Source organism: Lygodium microphyllum, chromosome 18 (assembly GCF_053477565.2).
Source record: "Lygodium microphyllum isolate KBCC chromosome 18, Lygodium_microphyllum_v1.1.10, whole genome shotgun sequence".
Lineage (NCBI taxonomy): Eukaryota > Viridiplantae > Streptophyta > Polypodiopsida > Schizaeales > Lygodiaceae > Lygodium > Lygodium microphyllum.
The window spans coordinates 65,755,229-65,773,684 of NC_141152.1; the positions used below are offsets into that span (position 1 = coordinate 65,755,229).

Genomic DNA, 18,456 nt, shown 5'->3' on the forward strand with positions numbered 1-18,456 from the left:
GCCTACCGCGTATGAACTTCCTCTTCCAGAACTTTGTTTTGGACTAAAAATAACAAATTTTGTTAAAAAATACCTGACGTGGACTGCAGGCTGGCGGGGCAGTGTGGCAGGTCGCTGTCAGAGCGGGCGAACGGGACGCAGGTTGCTGACGTGGACTACAGGCTGACGATCGAATGTCAGGTCACTGGTCGTTGGTCAGATTGTGGCGACTAGCACGAGACTGACGACGAGTAGGCCTGCTGGCGACTGACGAGCGCCCTGTGCACGGTGAGCAGACGCAGGGCTGAGGACACACTTGGCTGAGATGGCGGCTCCTATAGGTGCAATGGAAGCACGCAGGTACAGGGGGAAACTGACGGGGGCTGTAGACAGTGGAAGCTTCAGTCTGCAGAGTGCAGATTGCTCTGATACCAAATGTGAGATGGAAGGATCGAGGTGCAGCTGAGATTCAATAGACAGTGTGAGAGTGAGAGAGACAGAGTGAAGCACGACACCCAAGAGAATAGACTGAAAGAGTGTAACCAGAAAGTACAAAGTACAACCCTTAAACCTTAGGGTTGTAGGGGGTGTTCACACCCGACACACACTAAGTGCCCATAAGTGTGTAACATAAGCACATAAGCACATACGACAATAAGACTATAAGTCTAGGGGAAAAAACCTCTCCTACCGAGAGTAAAAAGTGCCCCAGTGTCCTACTGATCACCGACACTCCCATATGAGCGTAGACGTAAGTGAGACGTGAGTCAAATACCCAACAAAGGCATGGATACGTGGGGTCTCCGCACTTTACAGATCAACCACCACCAGGGTTCTCATAGGTGGTAGGCGAGGGGAGGAGTTTCGACTAGAGAGATCAGTCCAACGGGGCTGCCCCCTAGCCCCGTACCTGTTCTTACTCTTTGCAGAGGTGATGTCTCACTTCCTCAAGTCACGTGTGAGTGGGTTATACAACCTCCAACTTCCAGTGAGAGAGGAGACAAAGCTGCTAGACTCAGAGTATGCAGATGATACAACACTTTACATAAAGGACAATGAGTTCATGCTGGAGAGAGTGAGACTGGCTCTTGAGGTGTTTTGTACTGCAACGGGAGCGAAAATCAACTGGCGAGAGTCGGTTGGTTTCCTTACAAACCCGGACTCTAGCACTAGCTCATCTGAGTCACTAACTTATCTAGCGTTGTCTCCTCAAGTATCTTGGTCCATGACCTAAATCTGTGTGTGGGTCTCTTTTGCTTCCTTTGGGATTTGGATGGGACTTGGTTTGTGGTCACGGGAGGTGGCTTTGCAGGTGGTTTTGGTAACCAAATCCAACAATTTACCATAAAAAACCCTTGAGCACGGAGCAACGCTTTGAGCACCCATCGCAGCCTTGTGCTAGCTCTCCATCAATGCTCCTAATTACTTGCCCTAAATCTCTATCCCCTTCTAGATGCAGTTCTATTCCCAACAACTAGAGAAGCTATGGTCTTTCCTTTGGTTCTAGGAGAGTTCCTATTGAGCGGTTCTCTCTTGCTCTCATGTGCCTTGTGTAGTTCATTAAGAACTCTTTGGTTGTACTCTCTAGGCATCTGATCTCGCTTTGAGATAAGCTTCTTGCCCTTCTCTAGAGAAAAGACAAGGTCCCCTTTGTTGAAAGTAGTAACTATCTTTGCATCTCGTAAGCTTAGGTGTATACAATGTGCTTCATAGTCCAGAATGTAGATGGTTGCACGCTTGAAAGGTCTTCCAAGCAAGACACTTGGGATTTAGATGGGTGTGCAGAGAGCAAACCGTCCAATACCTAGGGTTCCAAGTGGGACTCAACATCACTTCCGCCCAGCAATTTCTTTCAATCCTTGACTCTATTCCGAGGAAGCCAACCTACTAGAGTATCACTCGCCTTTCCCTAGCAGGCCGAGCCCTGGTGGTTAACCAGGTCCTCCTAGCGACGGCTTGGTACATCGCCTCGTGTTGGTGCTTCTCCTCGTCCTGCGTAGTTTAGCTTCGCCACCTAGTACGGAACTTCCTCTAGGACGGGTCAGATTGTTCCAGAATTCCCAGGCCAAGGTGACGTGGGCAACCATCATCCGGCATCGGTCAAAGGGAGGGCTTGGGATCATAGACCCAGAGTATCAAAGTATGGCTCTCTTGGGCAAGCTAGTAGTTCGCGGTCTCACACCAGGAGGGCAGACCTGGAAGGTCCTATCGTAGGAGGGTCTCCAAGAGTGTAGAACGAGACTTGACAATGATTGGAGGCCATCCCTGAGATGGATCTTCACGACAGCCCAAATCACCCCCCTTCCCCAAATCCCCCTTCCTACGCAATCTACTTCGTGTGTGGCAGGGTCTCCGCAAGGCCCTAATTCAAAGGTCCCCCAGGCTGCCAAAAGGAGATAGACCGCCAGCTGGTGATCTAAAACCCCTAGGTTAGAGATCGGGATGGAATACAAATTGGCAAGCGCCCCCACATCTAATGGGCTGGTTGGGAGGTCGTCCCGGCTCGCACCATCAGGACATGGTGGAAGGTGTACAGGATGGTGAACGAGGAGGTGCTACAGCAAGCGTCAGGTTGCTAGAGAGGAGTTGAGTTGAGGAGAAGGGAGATAGACACAGCAATACCTTGGAAGTGGCTTGCCCCCCCTGAGACGAGAGCCGATAGTGCCCGAGGAGGTATGGGCCGCTAGGTTTTCACCAGTAGGTATCCCCCTACAAGTGGTAGGTAGAGTGGGAGGTGCCCCACATGGGACCTTCTTCACCGTGCAGGAGGGGGGGTGTCTAGCCTCTGGGACAAAGGGTAGCAAGATGAGGGGATAGTTGTCCTTTCAAGGAGGAGGATTCGGGTGATTGGCCTTCAAGGAAAGACATGGCAACTGGACCCTTTGTCTTCTAGGAGGAGCTCAAGGAGTGGCGCCTCTGGATTTGGGAGGGCAAGCCACTTGATGAGCTGGAGTGGGATCCGGGAGAGTGGCTATGGCCAACCAATGCAGTCGCCAAGAAGCCACCGAGGTTTCTAGAGTACACAGCCAAGATTAGCAGACACGTACTAATACAAGAGGACATGGATTGAGCGCCGTTGCGCAGCAGGCACTGGGTGGAGCACAGCATCACGGACGCTTTCCGACAGACCTTCTAGTGCCGCCTATGGGATAGCTGGAGGCCAAAGAGGGTATTGTATTTCTCATGGTGGGTGGCACATGGAGGCCTGGCAGTGGGGAGTGTGGTTAGCCGAGATACAGAAGGGAGGTTGTAAACGCTGCACACAACCTCTGGAGTCTCCAAAGCACTACCTTTGGTCGTGTGAGGCGACGCAGCTTGTGTGGAGAGGAGCATGCCGCATCCTCTGCCGTATAGCACCCAACCTTGGCTATATCTCATGGGGAGCTTTCTGCTGGCAAGCAATCAACCAAGGCCGTCACCTTCTGTATGAGGCTGGAATCCAAGACACGATATTCATTATTGAGGCAAGGTTGTGCACAGTGGTCGATTTGGAGACTCTACCCATCTGCCAGGTATTAGAGCCCATAGCAGACCGCTCTAAGGTATGGGAGATTATAGGGAGTCACACTGGATGGCATATTTGGAAGACGCGGTGTCAGGAGGTTTTTGGCAAGGAGAGACTTTCAGTACAGGCAGCTTTGGCAGAGCTTTGGACCTCCATCATCCACTCCCTCCACAGCCGATGGGACCAGGTGCAGGGCGAGTCTTGAGCTCGGCAAGAGCTCTATTTTCATTTCATGCGCACTTGGGGCAGCCAAGACCTATTTTTCATAATGCAAGCAAGCAACCCTAGATGGCAATATACCCTCCCCCCCTAGACCGCCTTGAGAGGCTTGTATACTTGATATATCTGTGACTCTGCATCAGCTCCAGCTAGTCTGTTGAGCATGATCACTTCCTCATATTTTGGAATTTTTTCTGAGGTAATATAATTAGCCACACTTTATTTGCAAAAAAAAATATTTCAGTTTAGTCTTCAGTATTTTGCACTTGGGATTCATTCTTGCCATTCTCTTGCATTCATTATCCTTTCACGATTCACCCTTTTTTGCTCCTCTATTTCCATTATGTATGTCCTACATATATATGGCATGACATCTTGCAGTCCAAATGAACCAAGAAATAACACAAGCAATCTTCTCCCCTCTTGGACAACGTCCGTTAGTCTACTCTATCTGTAAAAATCTAGGGTGTGAATCACCCTATTTGCTGACCAAAGATGAGAAAGGACTGGCAGCTGGCTACCTTGAAAGTGCTCAGCCTCTGTTCGTGACACAACCTACTATCCCAAGTCACTATCATTGTTTTAATTGTACCATGGAAGACCAAGTTGAGAGCTCCCCTCCATACCTCTTGGGACCCAGGGCAACCACACAAGCAGTGTATCTGGCAAAAGCTATATTGAATCAGGCATAACCAACACGTGCCAACTTCCAAGCTCCTATGTGCTACTAGCCATAGGAAGAGTGAAATATTTTAGATCTGAAGATATCATCCAATCTCATCCAGAAGTGAGCCAAAAAGAGGGGAGAAACGCCCTGCCTTCACTTGTGCTGGGTAGTAGCTGGAACTGCTCTGATTCTATGAATTTGAATCCTCCTCCGATGCTGGGTAGTATATCCAAAAAGGAGTGTCATAAGGTCTGTCCATTAAAAAACAGCAACATGAGATAAAGAAAACCCTATGAGCACAAAGATATGCTGAGCTTGTACCATGTGTCAGTCTCAGCCTCTCCGGGATTTTGTTTGTGCAGAATTTCGTATCGCTTGACATGACAATTTATCATTACTGACTTCTGATATTGACAACTGAAAGACCCAATCTTTTCTAAAGCCTTTATTTCCTGAAATTAAGTGCACATGATTGCATGCTATATGTTTGCATTTGGATGTGTGTGAGCATGTTTAAAACATCAACTGGCTTTAGAATGAGAAGCCTACAGTCAGTTCTTTCTTTTTCTCCTGTGAAAAACATTCTTCAATGAATTAGTGAAAAGCTGAGTAAAACAATAAAGGGTGCAGAAGCGTTTAGTCCAACTTGCATAAGAAACCTGATTTGAAAGCAGAACCATACCTTTGAACATGTTGTCAAGCATTTCTCGTGACAATAATTCCCCAATCTTTGCAAAATAAAGGTGCTGTATCAAATTTGACAAGAAGGATATGATAGCAAGTGAAACCATCAACAGCAAAACACGATTTACCCTTCTGTTTCTTTGAGACTGGTTTGGTTCAATATAAGCAATGCACACATCATATAAGAAGAAAACAAAAAGCGGCATTGCTGCTCCACTTAGGACTGAAAAAAATGTTGCCAATGCCACTTGTCTCTTCTTTGACAAGCACAATTGTTTTAAAGGTTGGAGAATCATGGAAATTTTCAAAGGTTTTTCCAACTCAATATTCTCCTCCTTGCCAATTTCATATTTAGACACACCAGCAAGTTCCGTATCTGTACCAACAAAAGGAGATAATGGAGCACCGAGAGCTATGGGAGAGAATGATGTGAAGGAGCTGCGTGCACTATGGCATCCTTCATACTCAGAAGATTTTCTGGATGCACTATGGTACCCATCATAATCACTAGATTTTCTGGATACAACATTATATCCATCATAGTCAGAAGATCTTCTGGGTGCTGGTGATTCCCAATGTCTAGATGGCCTCCGCTCATGCTGGCTTGACACATTTGAAGTTCTACAGAAAAGCGACCAAAATGAGAAGCAATGAATGGATCTGACTAAAATAATCTGTGCTGTTACATTTTGGAAAGTTCAGTTTTGCAGTTCCGTCCATACCTTTGATCTCTTTCCATGCTTTGTGATTGTACAAGTGACACATATGTGCCATGTGGCCACGATTTCATCAGTGAGTCATGAGTGCCTGTTTCAACCACCTGGCCCTTTTGAAGGACCACGATTGTATTTGCACTACAAATAGTTGATAACCTATGAGCAACTATAACTGTAGTACGACTTAGCATAAATCCATCAATGGCCTCCTGCACAAGCCTCTCAGATTCATTGTCAAGAGCACTTGTTGCTTCATCAAGAAGTAAAATGGCAGGATTCTTTAGAATAGCTCGAGCTATAGCCAGACGCTGTTTCTGTCCTCCTGATAGCTGCACCCCTCTTTCCCCAACCTGCCAGTTATTCATTTCTTGCACTTGAGCATATCCTCTGATATTGACAAGCTAAAAGTCTACATTTTAAGACTCAGCTTTGCTAGACACCATGCAAAGATGCTATAACTCAAGTCCCTAGGTCAATGTTTCAGACAAATCACTGCTATAGTCTTTTTTATGGACTTAAAATTTTCTTGACTTAAATCCTTTACCTACTTTATGTCCTGTAGGAAAATCTTTCTGTCATAATGAGCTTATAAGTTGGTCACGTTGTAAATCCTTTTTGACAAAACCTGAAGCCACTTATCTATATTCTCTGCACATTGATGGACAGGACTTGTTTGATCCTTGTCTGCTATGCCTTTCATGAATAATTTATGTAGTATTGTTGCTTGCTTTTTCCTTTCCCGGTACTGATAAACTAAGATGTGATGATATTGGGCATTTAATGTGCATTCCCAGGCACAAGCTTTAGTAGATCAAGTGATGATGCTAACATATTTTGGTGATAATAAGTGATGACATGTGATTGGTGAAAAAGCAAGATTTAGTAGATTAAGTGATGATGTTAACATACTTTGGTGTTAATAAGTGATGGCATAGGATTTGGTGACAAAGCAACCATTTTAATCAAAATAGCACGAGGTAGAGGTGTGGATTTTGTGTTGTCAGTGAAACAAACGAGGACACTCAAAGATTTGTAGGCTCGAGGAGACAAAGGTTAGCCATGAAGTGGTTGCTTTTTGTGAAAGGAGGTAGAGAGAATTGTGCATGAGGTTTGCATGGCTGCAAATCAAGTGTAGAATTAGTTTTGCATAAAGAGAGGCCTTCAAGTGAATTTGGACAGAAATATTTTTGCATTTTTCATCAAGGAGAGTTTGATGCAAGAAAAGGTTCATAGAAGCCTTGCTTTTTCTAACTGAAGGGCAGGTCCATCTCTTTGGATGCTGTCATTTTGATTCTATGCAATGTATGGATGCTTGCTGTTATATTTATAAGGTAAATTAAGGGAAACATGCACGAGGCATAACCGTCCGGGGTCTTGGGCGCCCGAACGGGGTTTAGGGAAGCCTAGCATTAAAGAGAGTCCAAGAATAGTAGGACTCACCAAGGTTTGACGGCTGGCACTCGGATCACGATGAGTCTGGCCAGCAATGAACTAGGCAAGGCTGGGAGGTGAAACGGATCTCGTGCTCATTTGGTATCGGACTGCTTTCCTTTGGTCTTCATTGTCTTCTTCAGATCCGCCTTACATATGTTCGTCATATGTTCGTCTTCTTCAGAGCCGCCTGACATTTTTTGGTATCGGACTGCTTTCCTCTGGTCTTCATTGTCTTCTTCAGAGCCGCTTGACATATGTTCGTCATATGTTCGTCTTCTTCAGAGCCGCCTGACATTGGTATCAGAGCCACACGGTTCGACGGACATGACACGTCATCTGTCGGTCGATTAAGGTCATCGCCCGTCATCCGTCAATCGTCGAAGATTTTTACACGAAGTTGTAACTCGTGGTTGTGCCACGTCACGTAAGTGTGACACGTAGCAGGCAGAGGAAAGGCGTAAGACGAAGCATGAGACGACGGTCGACTGCTGTAGCCGTGATGAAAAGCGTCAGAGGCGTGAGGCGAAATGTGAAACGACTGTTGTAGTCGTGACGAAAAGCGCCAGACAGTATTCAGGTCATACACGTCACAGCTGTCTTCAAGGAGCAGTTTGGTAGTAGCATCGTCTCCTTCCGATTGAAGCCAGCATTTAAATCGCCACCAGCTGACTGAAATCAGTCAGATTCGTCATACATATAAAAGACATATTCGTGGTTCACGTGATAGTCCCGTTCTCTGCCGAAGAACTTCATTTCCAGCATGACTAGTCTAGTCCGGGAAGACAAAAATTGTTCCTTACTCTTCAGACTTATTAATAAAACCAGCAACAGTAGCCCTGCCATTAAAACCAGGGAAGTACTTTACTTTGTATGCAAATTTCTTATCTTTGCTTTCCAATTCCAGTGTATTAATGGCAGAAAAAGGGAAAGAGGGAGTAATGGAAGGTTCTAGTTCTGGGGACCACCCTATGGTAGATCCCCATGAATCGGAGACGCAAAAAGAACAATGGGAAGAATTCTTTGCTACACGAGAACAATTTGATGATCTTACTGCTCGTGTGCAGGCTCAAGGGGTTCAAATGGAATTTTCAACTCAAGCACTCACTGAAATAAAATCTCAATTAACTTTATTGTTAGAAAGGGATAAAAATAAGATAGAAACCTCGGATGTCCCATCTTCATCGAAAGATTTAGATGTGACTATGCGAGATCCTAAGAAACCCCACTACAAGTTGAGGGATAATCCAGTTCTAAAAGATATGAAACCCCCTCAGTTTCATGGGGAGGAAAAATATAGAAATAAAGATACAATCTTTAATTTCCTCCAAAAATGGGAAGATTTACATAAACTTAAAAATACTCCACCACATCTCTAAGCACTAGAGGCTAGTTTAACTTTGGGGCCCAAAGCATATAAATGGTGGCGAACTTTAAAGGAGGCAAATAAAATACCTGAAACTTGGGCTCAATTTGAATCCGTCTTTTTGAAAGAATTCCTTCCTGAAAATGAAATGGAAAGAAATTGGGAAGATTGGGATTATGTCAGACAAAAGGGAAGACCCCTGCTGACATATCTGGAGGAATATCGTGAGATAATCCTCAAATTGGAAGGAATAGATGAATTTCAAAAGAGAAGAGGATTCATTAGGGGACTAGATAAAGCCTGTAAAAAGGAAGTGAAAAGGAGTTCACCTAAGACGCTGGAAGAGGCAATTAAATTTGCATTAATTAATGAAGATAGTATGCGTCCAGGTACACTCACTAGTCTCACTGATACGGAGCCCAAGTCTAAGGAATTGGAAACCTCAAAATTTGTGGGCAAATTTAAAAGGAAAATGCCATTTTTAAAGGGTAAAAAACAACCTTTTGAAAAGAAACAATATGTAAGGCCAAAGTTAAGTCCAGAAGACTTTGATAAGGCCAAAAAAGAGAAGCTGTGTTTTAACTGCCTATCCCCTAACCATGCTGCTTGGAATTGCCCTCAAAGGAAAAAGGGGGAAGACAAAGGAAAGGATAAGGACAAGGGCAAGGAAAAAGAAAAACAAATCCATGTAGTGCAGACCTTAGAATTAACGGGGCATGAAAAGTATAAATCTTTAAAGGTCTTGCACATGGATGTACAACACAAGTGTTGTATGTCAACTTCTATGTGGCAGCCTACCTTTGCCCACATGATTTAGTTAGAGTGCATGGATTGATAGCTGGAAAGAGGGTTAAGAGTCATGATTGATGACTCTGCTACACATAATTTTATAAATTATACACTTGTCAAAAAATTGCAACTTCCCCAACAAAAGAGTGGGCATCAATATGTTGTTCGTATGATGCAAGGTCAAGATAATAAAATATGGGATACAATGGTATCCCATTTGGAAATTGAGATTCAAGGATATAAAGATAAACTTGATTTCCAAATTATGAACATGGAAAGAGCTGATATTGCTCTAGGGAGGGAGTGGCTATGGGGATTGGAACCATCCTTAAAACGAAGTTACCATCATAATACACTGGAATTTGAAAGGGATGGTAAGACTTTTGTTATTCAAGGTGAACATGAAGTATCTGATCATCCTTTGCTGTGTTCTATTGAGGTTCAGAAGCTGATAAAGAAGGAAGTTTGTGAGGTATATATGTTATGGTCTCTTCCTGTACAAAACACTTTTACTTTCTGTAGTATAAAGCAACAATTTTCTTATGTTTGTGAGTTGAATGTAAATAATGAATTAAGTAGTTTGTTAGATGAATTTAAAGATGTGTTTCCTTCTGATTTACCAAGCGGCCTTCCACCAAATAGGGGTGATATAAATCACCCAATTGACACAAATAAGGATACTCACCCTATTTCTAAACCACCTTATAAGTTAAGTGAAACGCAGCACCAAGAAGTTGAAAGACAAATTAAGGATTACCTTGATAAAGGGTTTATTCAACCCAGTAATTCACCTTAGGCTTCGCCAATTTTATTAGTAAAGAAAAAAGATGGTTCTATGCGACTTTGTGTTGACTGTAGAGCACTTAATAAAATAACGGTGAAGAATAAATTTCCTATGCCCAGAATGGAAGATCTTTTTGATCAATTACAAGGGGCAAACTTCTTCACAAAGATAGATTTAAGATCAAGCTATCGCCAAGTAAGACTTAAAGCACAAGATGTTCCTAAGACAGCATTTCGTACTAGATACGGGCATTATGATTTTTTGGTGATGCCTTTTGGCCTCACTAATGCACCAGCTACCTTTATGAAGTTGATGAATAGTGTTTTACGGCCCTATGTAGGACATTTTGTAGTAGTCTTCTTGAATGATATCTTGATCTTTAGTAAATCAAGAGAAGAACATTTGGAGCACTTACAATTAGTATTCCAACTATTAAGAACACATTCCCTTTATGCAAAGAAAACTAAATGTGAATTCTTTGCACAAGAGGTCAAATATTTGGGGCATATTATCTCGAGAGAAGGAATCAAAATGGATCCAGAAAAAGTTAGGGAAATTATTGAATGACCATCTCCAAGGAACCTGGAAGAGCTGCAGATCTTCCTAGGTTTATCTGGATTTTATCGTAGATTCATTCGAGATTATGCCAAAATAGTTGTTCCAATGACAGACCAACTTAAAGGGAAAGGAAAGAGCTTTAATTGGGGAACAGACCAAAATGAAAGTTTTCAAAAACTTAAAGTAGCTATTGCTACAGCTCCAGTATTATTAGTAGTGGATCCCAATAAACCATTTGTAGTTGAAATTGATGCCAGTGATAAGGCGATAGGCGCGGTCTTATTACAAGAAGGTCGACCAGTTGCTTTTGAAAGCAAGAAATTAGACCGTGCAAAACAGAATTATTTTGTTTATGAGAGGGAGCTATATGCAATAGTACATGCAATGAAGAAATGGAGGCACTATCTGTACGGTGTCAAACTTTTGATTTTATCGGATCATGAAAGTATTAAGTGGCTTAATGATCAACCGGATTTACACGGGCGTAAAGCTAGATGGGCCAAACTCCTCCAAGAGTTCGACTATGAGATAAGATATAGAAAAGGAAAGTATAATATAGTAGCTGATGCACTCAGCAGAATGCCCATCATAAATGAATTAAGTTTTACTCAGTTCACTTCCAACTTGCTTGAATCTTTAAAAGGAAAATGCCAGGTTGATCCGGCATATTCCAATATATGGGGAGCAATAAAGAATGGGAATCCAAATGAAAGTGCTTCTACTGAAGAAGGAATATCTGAGGATGTTCAACAAGGAAATGGAGCATCAGGGGTTGCTCAAACCGGATTCAAGTGGAAGAATTTTACCATTGATAATGGTTATTTACTCTACAAGGGTAGGGTATGTGTCCCGAAAGATACAGAAATAAGGCGCCAGATACTCTTTGAGTGCCATGATACCCCTAGCGCGGGACATCCAGGAGTTAATAAGACTTATAGTCTTATTAAAAGACAGTTCTATTGGCCTGGAATGAATAAGGACGTCCTTGACTATATGGTCAAACGTAATAAATGCCAAGTTAATAAAGCTGAAAGATTGAAAATGGGAGGACTTCTCCATCCACTAGAGATTCCTTCGGGAAAATGGGAGAGTATCTCCATGGATTTTATTGTTGCTTTACCCAGAACACAGAGGGGACACGACTTTGTGTGGGTGATTGTGGATAGGTTAACCAAAATGGCTAGGTTCATTCCAACTTCAACTGATGTTAAAACACCAGAATTGGCTAGATTGTTCGTAGAGAACATATACCGATTGTATGGCCTTCCGGCAAATATAATTTCTGATCGGGATAGAAAATTTGATAGTCAATTTTGGCGTGCAGTATTTAGGAAGTTGGATACTAAACTTAGCATGAGTACGGCGGATCACCCGTAAATTGATGGGCAAACTGAAAGGGTTAACCAAATCCTTGAAGATATGCTTAGGGCATATGTAAGTAAAAGGCAAACTAATTGGGAAGAGTATCTACCGATAGCAGAGTTTGCATATAATAGTGCCAAGCACTCTTTCACTGGATATAGTCCATTTATGTTAATGTATGGGTTTCAGCCCAGAGCTCCTTATGCAGTTGCATAAGGAAAAGGTTCAGGCAGCTAAAGATTTTTTGGAGGATATGAATAGTATGTTAAAATTTGCTCAAGAAAATATTAAAAAAGCTCAAAATCGAGCCAGAGCATATGCAGATCCTCACCAAAGAGACATCTCCTTTAAAGTAGGAGAATTGGTTTATCTTAAGGTGCCTAAACAAACTAAAACTATGAAAAAGGGACAATGTCCAAAGCTTTCACCGAGGTATTGTGGTCCTTTCATAATACTTAAAAAGGTGGGAGAACTGGCTTACAAGCTCCAACTACCTGCTGGTAGTAAAATACATCCAGTTTTTCATGTAAGTAAGCTAAGGAAGAAGTTGGGTGATTTGGATAATCTAATCTTAAATGATAACATTGAGGAGCTATTAAATGACCAATCTAATCCACATGAACCAGAAAGAATATTAAATGTTCGTAATAGACGAACAAGGAATAAAGAATGTTTGGTTAAGTGGAAAGATTGTTCAGTAGAAAGCTCAACATGGGAACGAGTAAGTACTTTAAAGAAAAGGTTTCCCAATTTACAGTTAGACCTTCCAAGTATCGTTTTCGAGGACGAAACCGATTCTTAAGGGGAAGGAAATGTTATATTTATAAGGTAAATTAAGGGAAACATGCACGAGGCATGACCGTCCGGGGTCTTGGGCGCCCGAACGGGGTTTAGGGGAGCCTAGCATTAAAGAGAGTCCAAGAATAGTAGGACTCACCAAGGTTTGACGGCTGGCAATCGGATCACGATGAGTCTGGCCAGCAATGAACTAGGCAAGGCTGGGAGGTGAAACGGATCTTGTGCTCATTTGGTATCGGACTGCTTTCCTCTGGTCTTCATCATCTTCTTCAGAGCCGCCTCGTCATATGTTCATCTTCTTCAGAGCCGCCTGACAAGAGCCACCTTACACTTGCTGTTGAATTATTTTGAGGATTGAGTCTTATTGGAATTGAAGAAAGGAACGAGGATGATATCCTACTCAGTAACATAGCTGGGTACATGGGAAAGAAGAAGAAGAAGGGAAAGCATGTATAGAATGAGGAGGAAGCAAGTACATCATCTGGACAAAAAGAAGATGATGGCACATAAAGTTTCAAACTAGCAGATCTAATAGGTGAAGGATTGGGAAGTAACAATTTGGAGAAGGATCTATGATGGGAGTAGGCATCTGCATAATGGAATAGAGGATGAACATGAAGAGGGGAGGAAGAACAAACATTATGCACCCCACTCAGACTTGTTTTGTGCTTCTTCTCCATTCTGAGAAGGTTTATGACCAAGTAGATTGGCAGTTCTTGGTGAGCACTGTGCAGAAAGATGGGATTTTCAAAGCAGAGGGTGAAATGAGTCACAATCATATTCTTCAGCCCATAGCCAAGTCCTTGTCAATGGGGATAGAGGGAAGAGATTAAGCATTCAGAGATCAGTGAGATAGGGATGTCAAATAGCTGCCTTTCTGGTTTTTTTTGTAGCAGAATCCACGAGTTCCTTTTTAGCAGACAGATCTACTAGTATTAGAGGCATCAAGCTTGCCATCCCTGAGTTTGAGGAGCTCCTTGATGTGGAGTCCAGAAGGAACACAATAAGATCCTGGTTTTTGAAACAAGCAAGAGTGGTAGACTCCCAAAAGATAAAGATGTTGTCCAAGATGATGCGCTTTTGAACAAAACCTGTCTGGGTAGAGTGGCATCAATGGAGCTAGTCTGAGACTGATCCCCGTCACAAGGATCTTGTAGGCAGTTTCAAGAAAAGTGATCAGTCTCCACTATGTGATCTCCACTCTATCTCCACTAAACACCAGCATGTATCTTTGTGACTCCCACCACTGCTGCCCAATAAGTGTAGCTCTATACTGGCAATAACTTTCCACAACATGAACATATCTTCTTTGCTAAGAGGTGGTGCTCCTGGAATATGAGAAAATCTACCGATCCTCCCATTAATTCTCTGTGCAAGTCCTGTCTCACAAGGCTCCAGCTCTACCTGAAATGTGAACCTCCAAAGTCTCGTATATTCCATGAGAGGATCCTCATGAGGGGCATCTAAGTCGCTCCACAAGTCTCCTCTCTGCTAACTCTACTTTCTCGTGTAAGGGGGGGGAAGCCCTGAGAATATGCATCCTGGTTGTCCTACTGCTCACTCTCCTGAATCCCCTCCAACTCCCCCACATCCTATGTGTCAGGGACCTCTAATGGGATCAAATCTAGGGACTTTGCATGGTGACCAGAGAGTGTTGGAGATGGGGGCACATCTGGGGCCTATGGCATCTCCTGGGGGGACTGCTGGTGTCACTACCTCTAAATCAATGTGCTGTATCACCACAATTTGAGGAGCTACTGTTATCTAGACTCTGGAATCTCTAGCTCGTGGGTGTTTGCGCCTCTCCACTCCTGTCCACATCCCACACCTATGTGCTCTTGTTGCTACTAGCACTATCCCCTTTGTCTAGAATTATGTCCTCTCTAGCCCATATATCCAATATCACGCCCGAAGGCTATCCCAGCAATCTACAGGATTGCTGCTCCAAGTTCCGCCCATTGACGAGTACACGGGCGTGGAGATTCCATCTCGAGTCACGTCGGTCTCTTGTGCGGGACTCGGAGGCATGGGATTTATAGCCAGAGCCTCCCCTGGCACCCAAGCATCCTCCCGCTCCAAGTAGCATCCACGGAGAGACCTCTTGCGGCAGGTTAGGTCCATGTACCCGGCGTGGCTAACAACCCCCTTGGATGGGGCCAGGCAGATAGTCGGAGGTAACTGTTTTTGCCTCTTCCTCCAGGCCTTTAACCTGAAGCATTAAGTGTTTTCCTTGAATTAGTTCCTTGATCAAAGACGATCAAATAATGTACCTAAGTGTACAATCACAAGCATTTCGGAGGCCGTTTGCATGACCAACTGCTAAGGTGTGACTCTTTTTTTTCTAGATGCTCCCAGCATCCAATCCTGGGTCTTTTTCTCGGATGCTCCCAGCATCCGATCCTGGATCGTTTGCGACTTGGCGAGATCCCAATAATCTCAACAAGATTACGCAAGCAAATATTCTTGGTAAATTAACTTATTTTGACTTGTCCTTTTCCCTCGGGTTTTACCTTATTGTATCCTAACCTAACCCAAGCATTAACTGGACAATCAAGGCAACGGACATGTCTTCATTCGCAACCCAACCAAAGGTCTTTTATTCTTCCAGTTCTAACCAAGTTCAGTTAATACAATTGGCAACACAGGATTCTTTATTTAGGCCTTTAAGATACAATCTAGATGCATGCGTTCCTTCCATTTCTCTTAGTGCGGTTTTATGCGGAATTTTCCAATCAATCTTATCTATCGTGCACATGGTGCGCTTAGTATAGTTGTACATCCAAAATGACATTTATTTCTCTTCATTCCTGGCAACGAGTACTTATTTCTAATGCACCGGATCACATGTGACTTGCGCATATGAAAGTCTAGGTTTTTGTCCAATGGTGCAAGTGTATCTCATGAACAGAAACTAACATTTCATGTATTCCTTTTAATCATTATTGCGAAACATGAATTCTAAATGACTATTCATGCAGTGAATTGGTTAAAAAGCTATCAATTTATGTGAAGTAAGGCGATAACCTTATCATTTTATGTGTGTAAAAGCTATCATGCATATAAACTTATGCGAATTCCATACTCTACCATTTCATGCATGCAACCTAGCGCTTAGAGTAAACAAAAAACCCTAAGACTCGTTCTTGTGCCATGCACGTAGCTAACCCCTTCATTCCATCCATGAGAAATAATACATAATTAATTTTAAAGCTTGGAACTTGGGTTTGATTCGTGTTTGTTGCATTGGTTGCTTCGCTTGCCTCTCCAGCATTACCGGTAGCTTTGGCACCTACGCTTTCCGCGACTTTCTTCTTGGGAGCCATTCGCCTCGCGGAGATTGGACAGTCACGGTTTTCTGGACGACAGGTTCGGGTAGGAAAGATCGTTGGATGGGGTCCTTCGCCGAGGGGGTGGTTTGAGTGTGGCTCCTTGAAGTTACTCACCAACTCTCACTCCCTCTCTTTCTCTCTCTCTCTCTCTCTCTCTCCTCTTCTTCTTTTTCTCTTCTTCTCTCTCTCTCTCCTCTTCGTCTTCTTCTTTCTCTCTTCTTCTCCTTCTTCCCTTCTTCTCTCTCTCCTTCTCTCTCTCCTTCTCTTCTTCTCCTCTCCTTCTTTTTTTCTCTTCCTCTCCTCTTTCCCTTCTCTCTCTCCTTCCCTTTTTCTCTTCCTATTCTCTTCCCTATCTACTTATTTTTCTCCTCTTCTCCTTTTTCTCTTTCTCTTCTCTTCCTCTTCTTTTTGTTTTCTCTTATTCTCCTACTCTCTCTCTCTCTCTCCTTCTCTTATTCTTCTTTTCTCTTATTCTCCTACTCTCTCTCTCTCTCTCCCCTTCTCTTCTTCTCCTTCTCCCTCTCCCACTTCTTTTCTCCTTCTTCTCCTTCCCTCTCTTTCTCTTCTTCTTCTCTTTTTCTCTCCTTTTACCTCTTCTTCTTCTTCTTCTTCTATTTCTCTCCTTCTCGTTCTCGTTCTCCTCTCCTCTCTTCTACTCCTCTTTTTTTCTCCTTCTTCTATTTCTCTCTCTCCTTCTCTTCCCTCCTTCTCCTTCTCTCCCTCTTCTTCTCTTTTCTCTCCCACTCCTCTCCTCCTTCTCTCCCTTTTCTTCTCTTCTCTCCCTCTTCTTCCCTTCTCTCTCCTAGTCCTTCTTCTCACTCTCCCTCACAAGGGCCCGCGGCGACTAGTGATCAGGAGGGGAGGTGGCTACGGTCGAAAGCCCCCGGGGGGGGGGGGGGGGGGGTTCTTCAGATGACGGCCCAGGGGCCCGTGCAGTAGCTGCCTCAGAGGTGGCGACGTAGCGAAGGGGGGGGGGGAGGCGCAGTCTCCCTGTGTAGCCGAGGGAGGGGAGGGGCCTCCCCTTATATAGGAGGGGGAGGAGGTGGGTGGTATGGCCACCCCTCCCACCTTGGGGGGCTGCATACCCCCCATCACCACCACTCCCTCTCTCTCGCTCCTCGACGTGCTGTCGGTGGGGAGAGAGAGGGGGGTTAAAAAATTTTGAACTGTTGATAATTTAAAAAAAGAAAATTAAAAAGGGGGGGGTGTTCCTATGGGGGAGAAAACACGTGACTATTACGACTCCGGCTGACCAATTCAGTGGAGTTACGTCTCTCGCTGCTACACCATCTACTCCATCTACCCTAACGACTACGAGTTATGTGGAACTAGACAGCCTCAGCAGTCTATCTTCTTCACTACTCTTGAAGGATTGGCTAATTGGTTTGATAGTGACTCACCTATTGCACTTTTTATGCATCCATTCCTAGGACATCCACTACACCTTTTAGGACCCTTCCACACCTCATTGTACGCGATGGTGGCCACATACTTAGCCTTTCCCCTTTTAGACTTCCGATACTTAAATACTCATTGCATTGCACTTAGCTTTGCTTTCTTTTATTTATTTTTTAGTTTTGTTTTTTGGAGCATCTCACTACTCACATCTGTGCTTGTGGATTTTGTTCTCTTTTGCAAGGTTTTGTATTTCGATGTAGGGCTTACATGCAAGCTTGCACCAATCCTTTCTGAGTTGGAGATAGGAGATGCGTGCCGTTCCTTTCATGGTTCCATCTACTTCAAGTTTTGCTCTTCTAGCAGCATGGAGGCTTTCCCTCTTGATGGATCATGCAACATCTCTCTTGATGCTATCATGGCGGTGACTTCAATTCTTGCTCTTGTAGGAGGGATAATTCATCATTTTCATCCACATGGTTCTTGGCATCATATAACGACTGACATTTTCAAGCTTCTCTTTTTTCTTTGGTATCGACATCCAAGTTGTGAGGGGGTTTCCACCTTTTTGGGTATTGTATAGGTTTCGGCACTTGTCTTCAACATTGGTCTTTGCTCCCTTGTTGTACCTTTTCCTATGCATTGCATGATTTCATCATCTTTGTATTAGCGCTTGGGCAAGTTAATAGCTTTCCCACGAGTGACACTATCTAAGTGGCACTTGCTGTATGAGCATTCTTCAGCATGTAGCATACTATACATCCCATTGTGCAAAGCATTACTACACAAATTCTAATTTGCTTCCATTGATTGTTTATACCATCATTCTTTTTCACACAATTTTTATTCACATTTTCCTTGTCATCGACATTCT

The 18,456-nt window shown here is 43.5% G+C and overlaps 1 protein-coding gene across 2 annotated transcripts in view; it reads right to left on the minus strand.

The window, feature by feature from the left end:
• The window catches only part of LOC148020972 (ABC transporter B family member 19-like), a 174,099-nt gene that overhangs the window by 17,028 nt on the left and 138,615 nt on the right, over nucleotides 1-18,456 (minus strand). For both annotated transcript variants that reach the window (XM_087698809.1, XM_087698810.1), the window contains 2 exons: nucleotides 5,777-6,120; nucleotides 5,053-5,675 (listed from right to left, as the gene is read on the minus strand). In XM_087698809.1, the coding sequence (XP_087554935.1) occupies nucleotides 5,053-5,675; nucleotides 5,777-6,120 (967 nt within the window). The remainder of the gene's footprint in view (nucleotides 1-5,052; nucleotides 5,676-5,776; nucleotides 6,121-18,456) is intronic.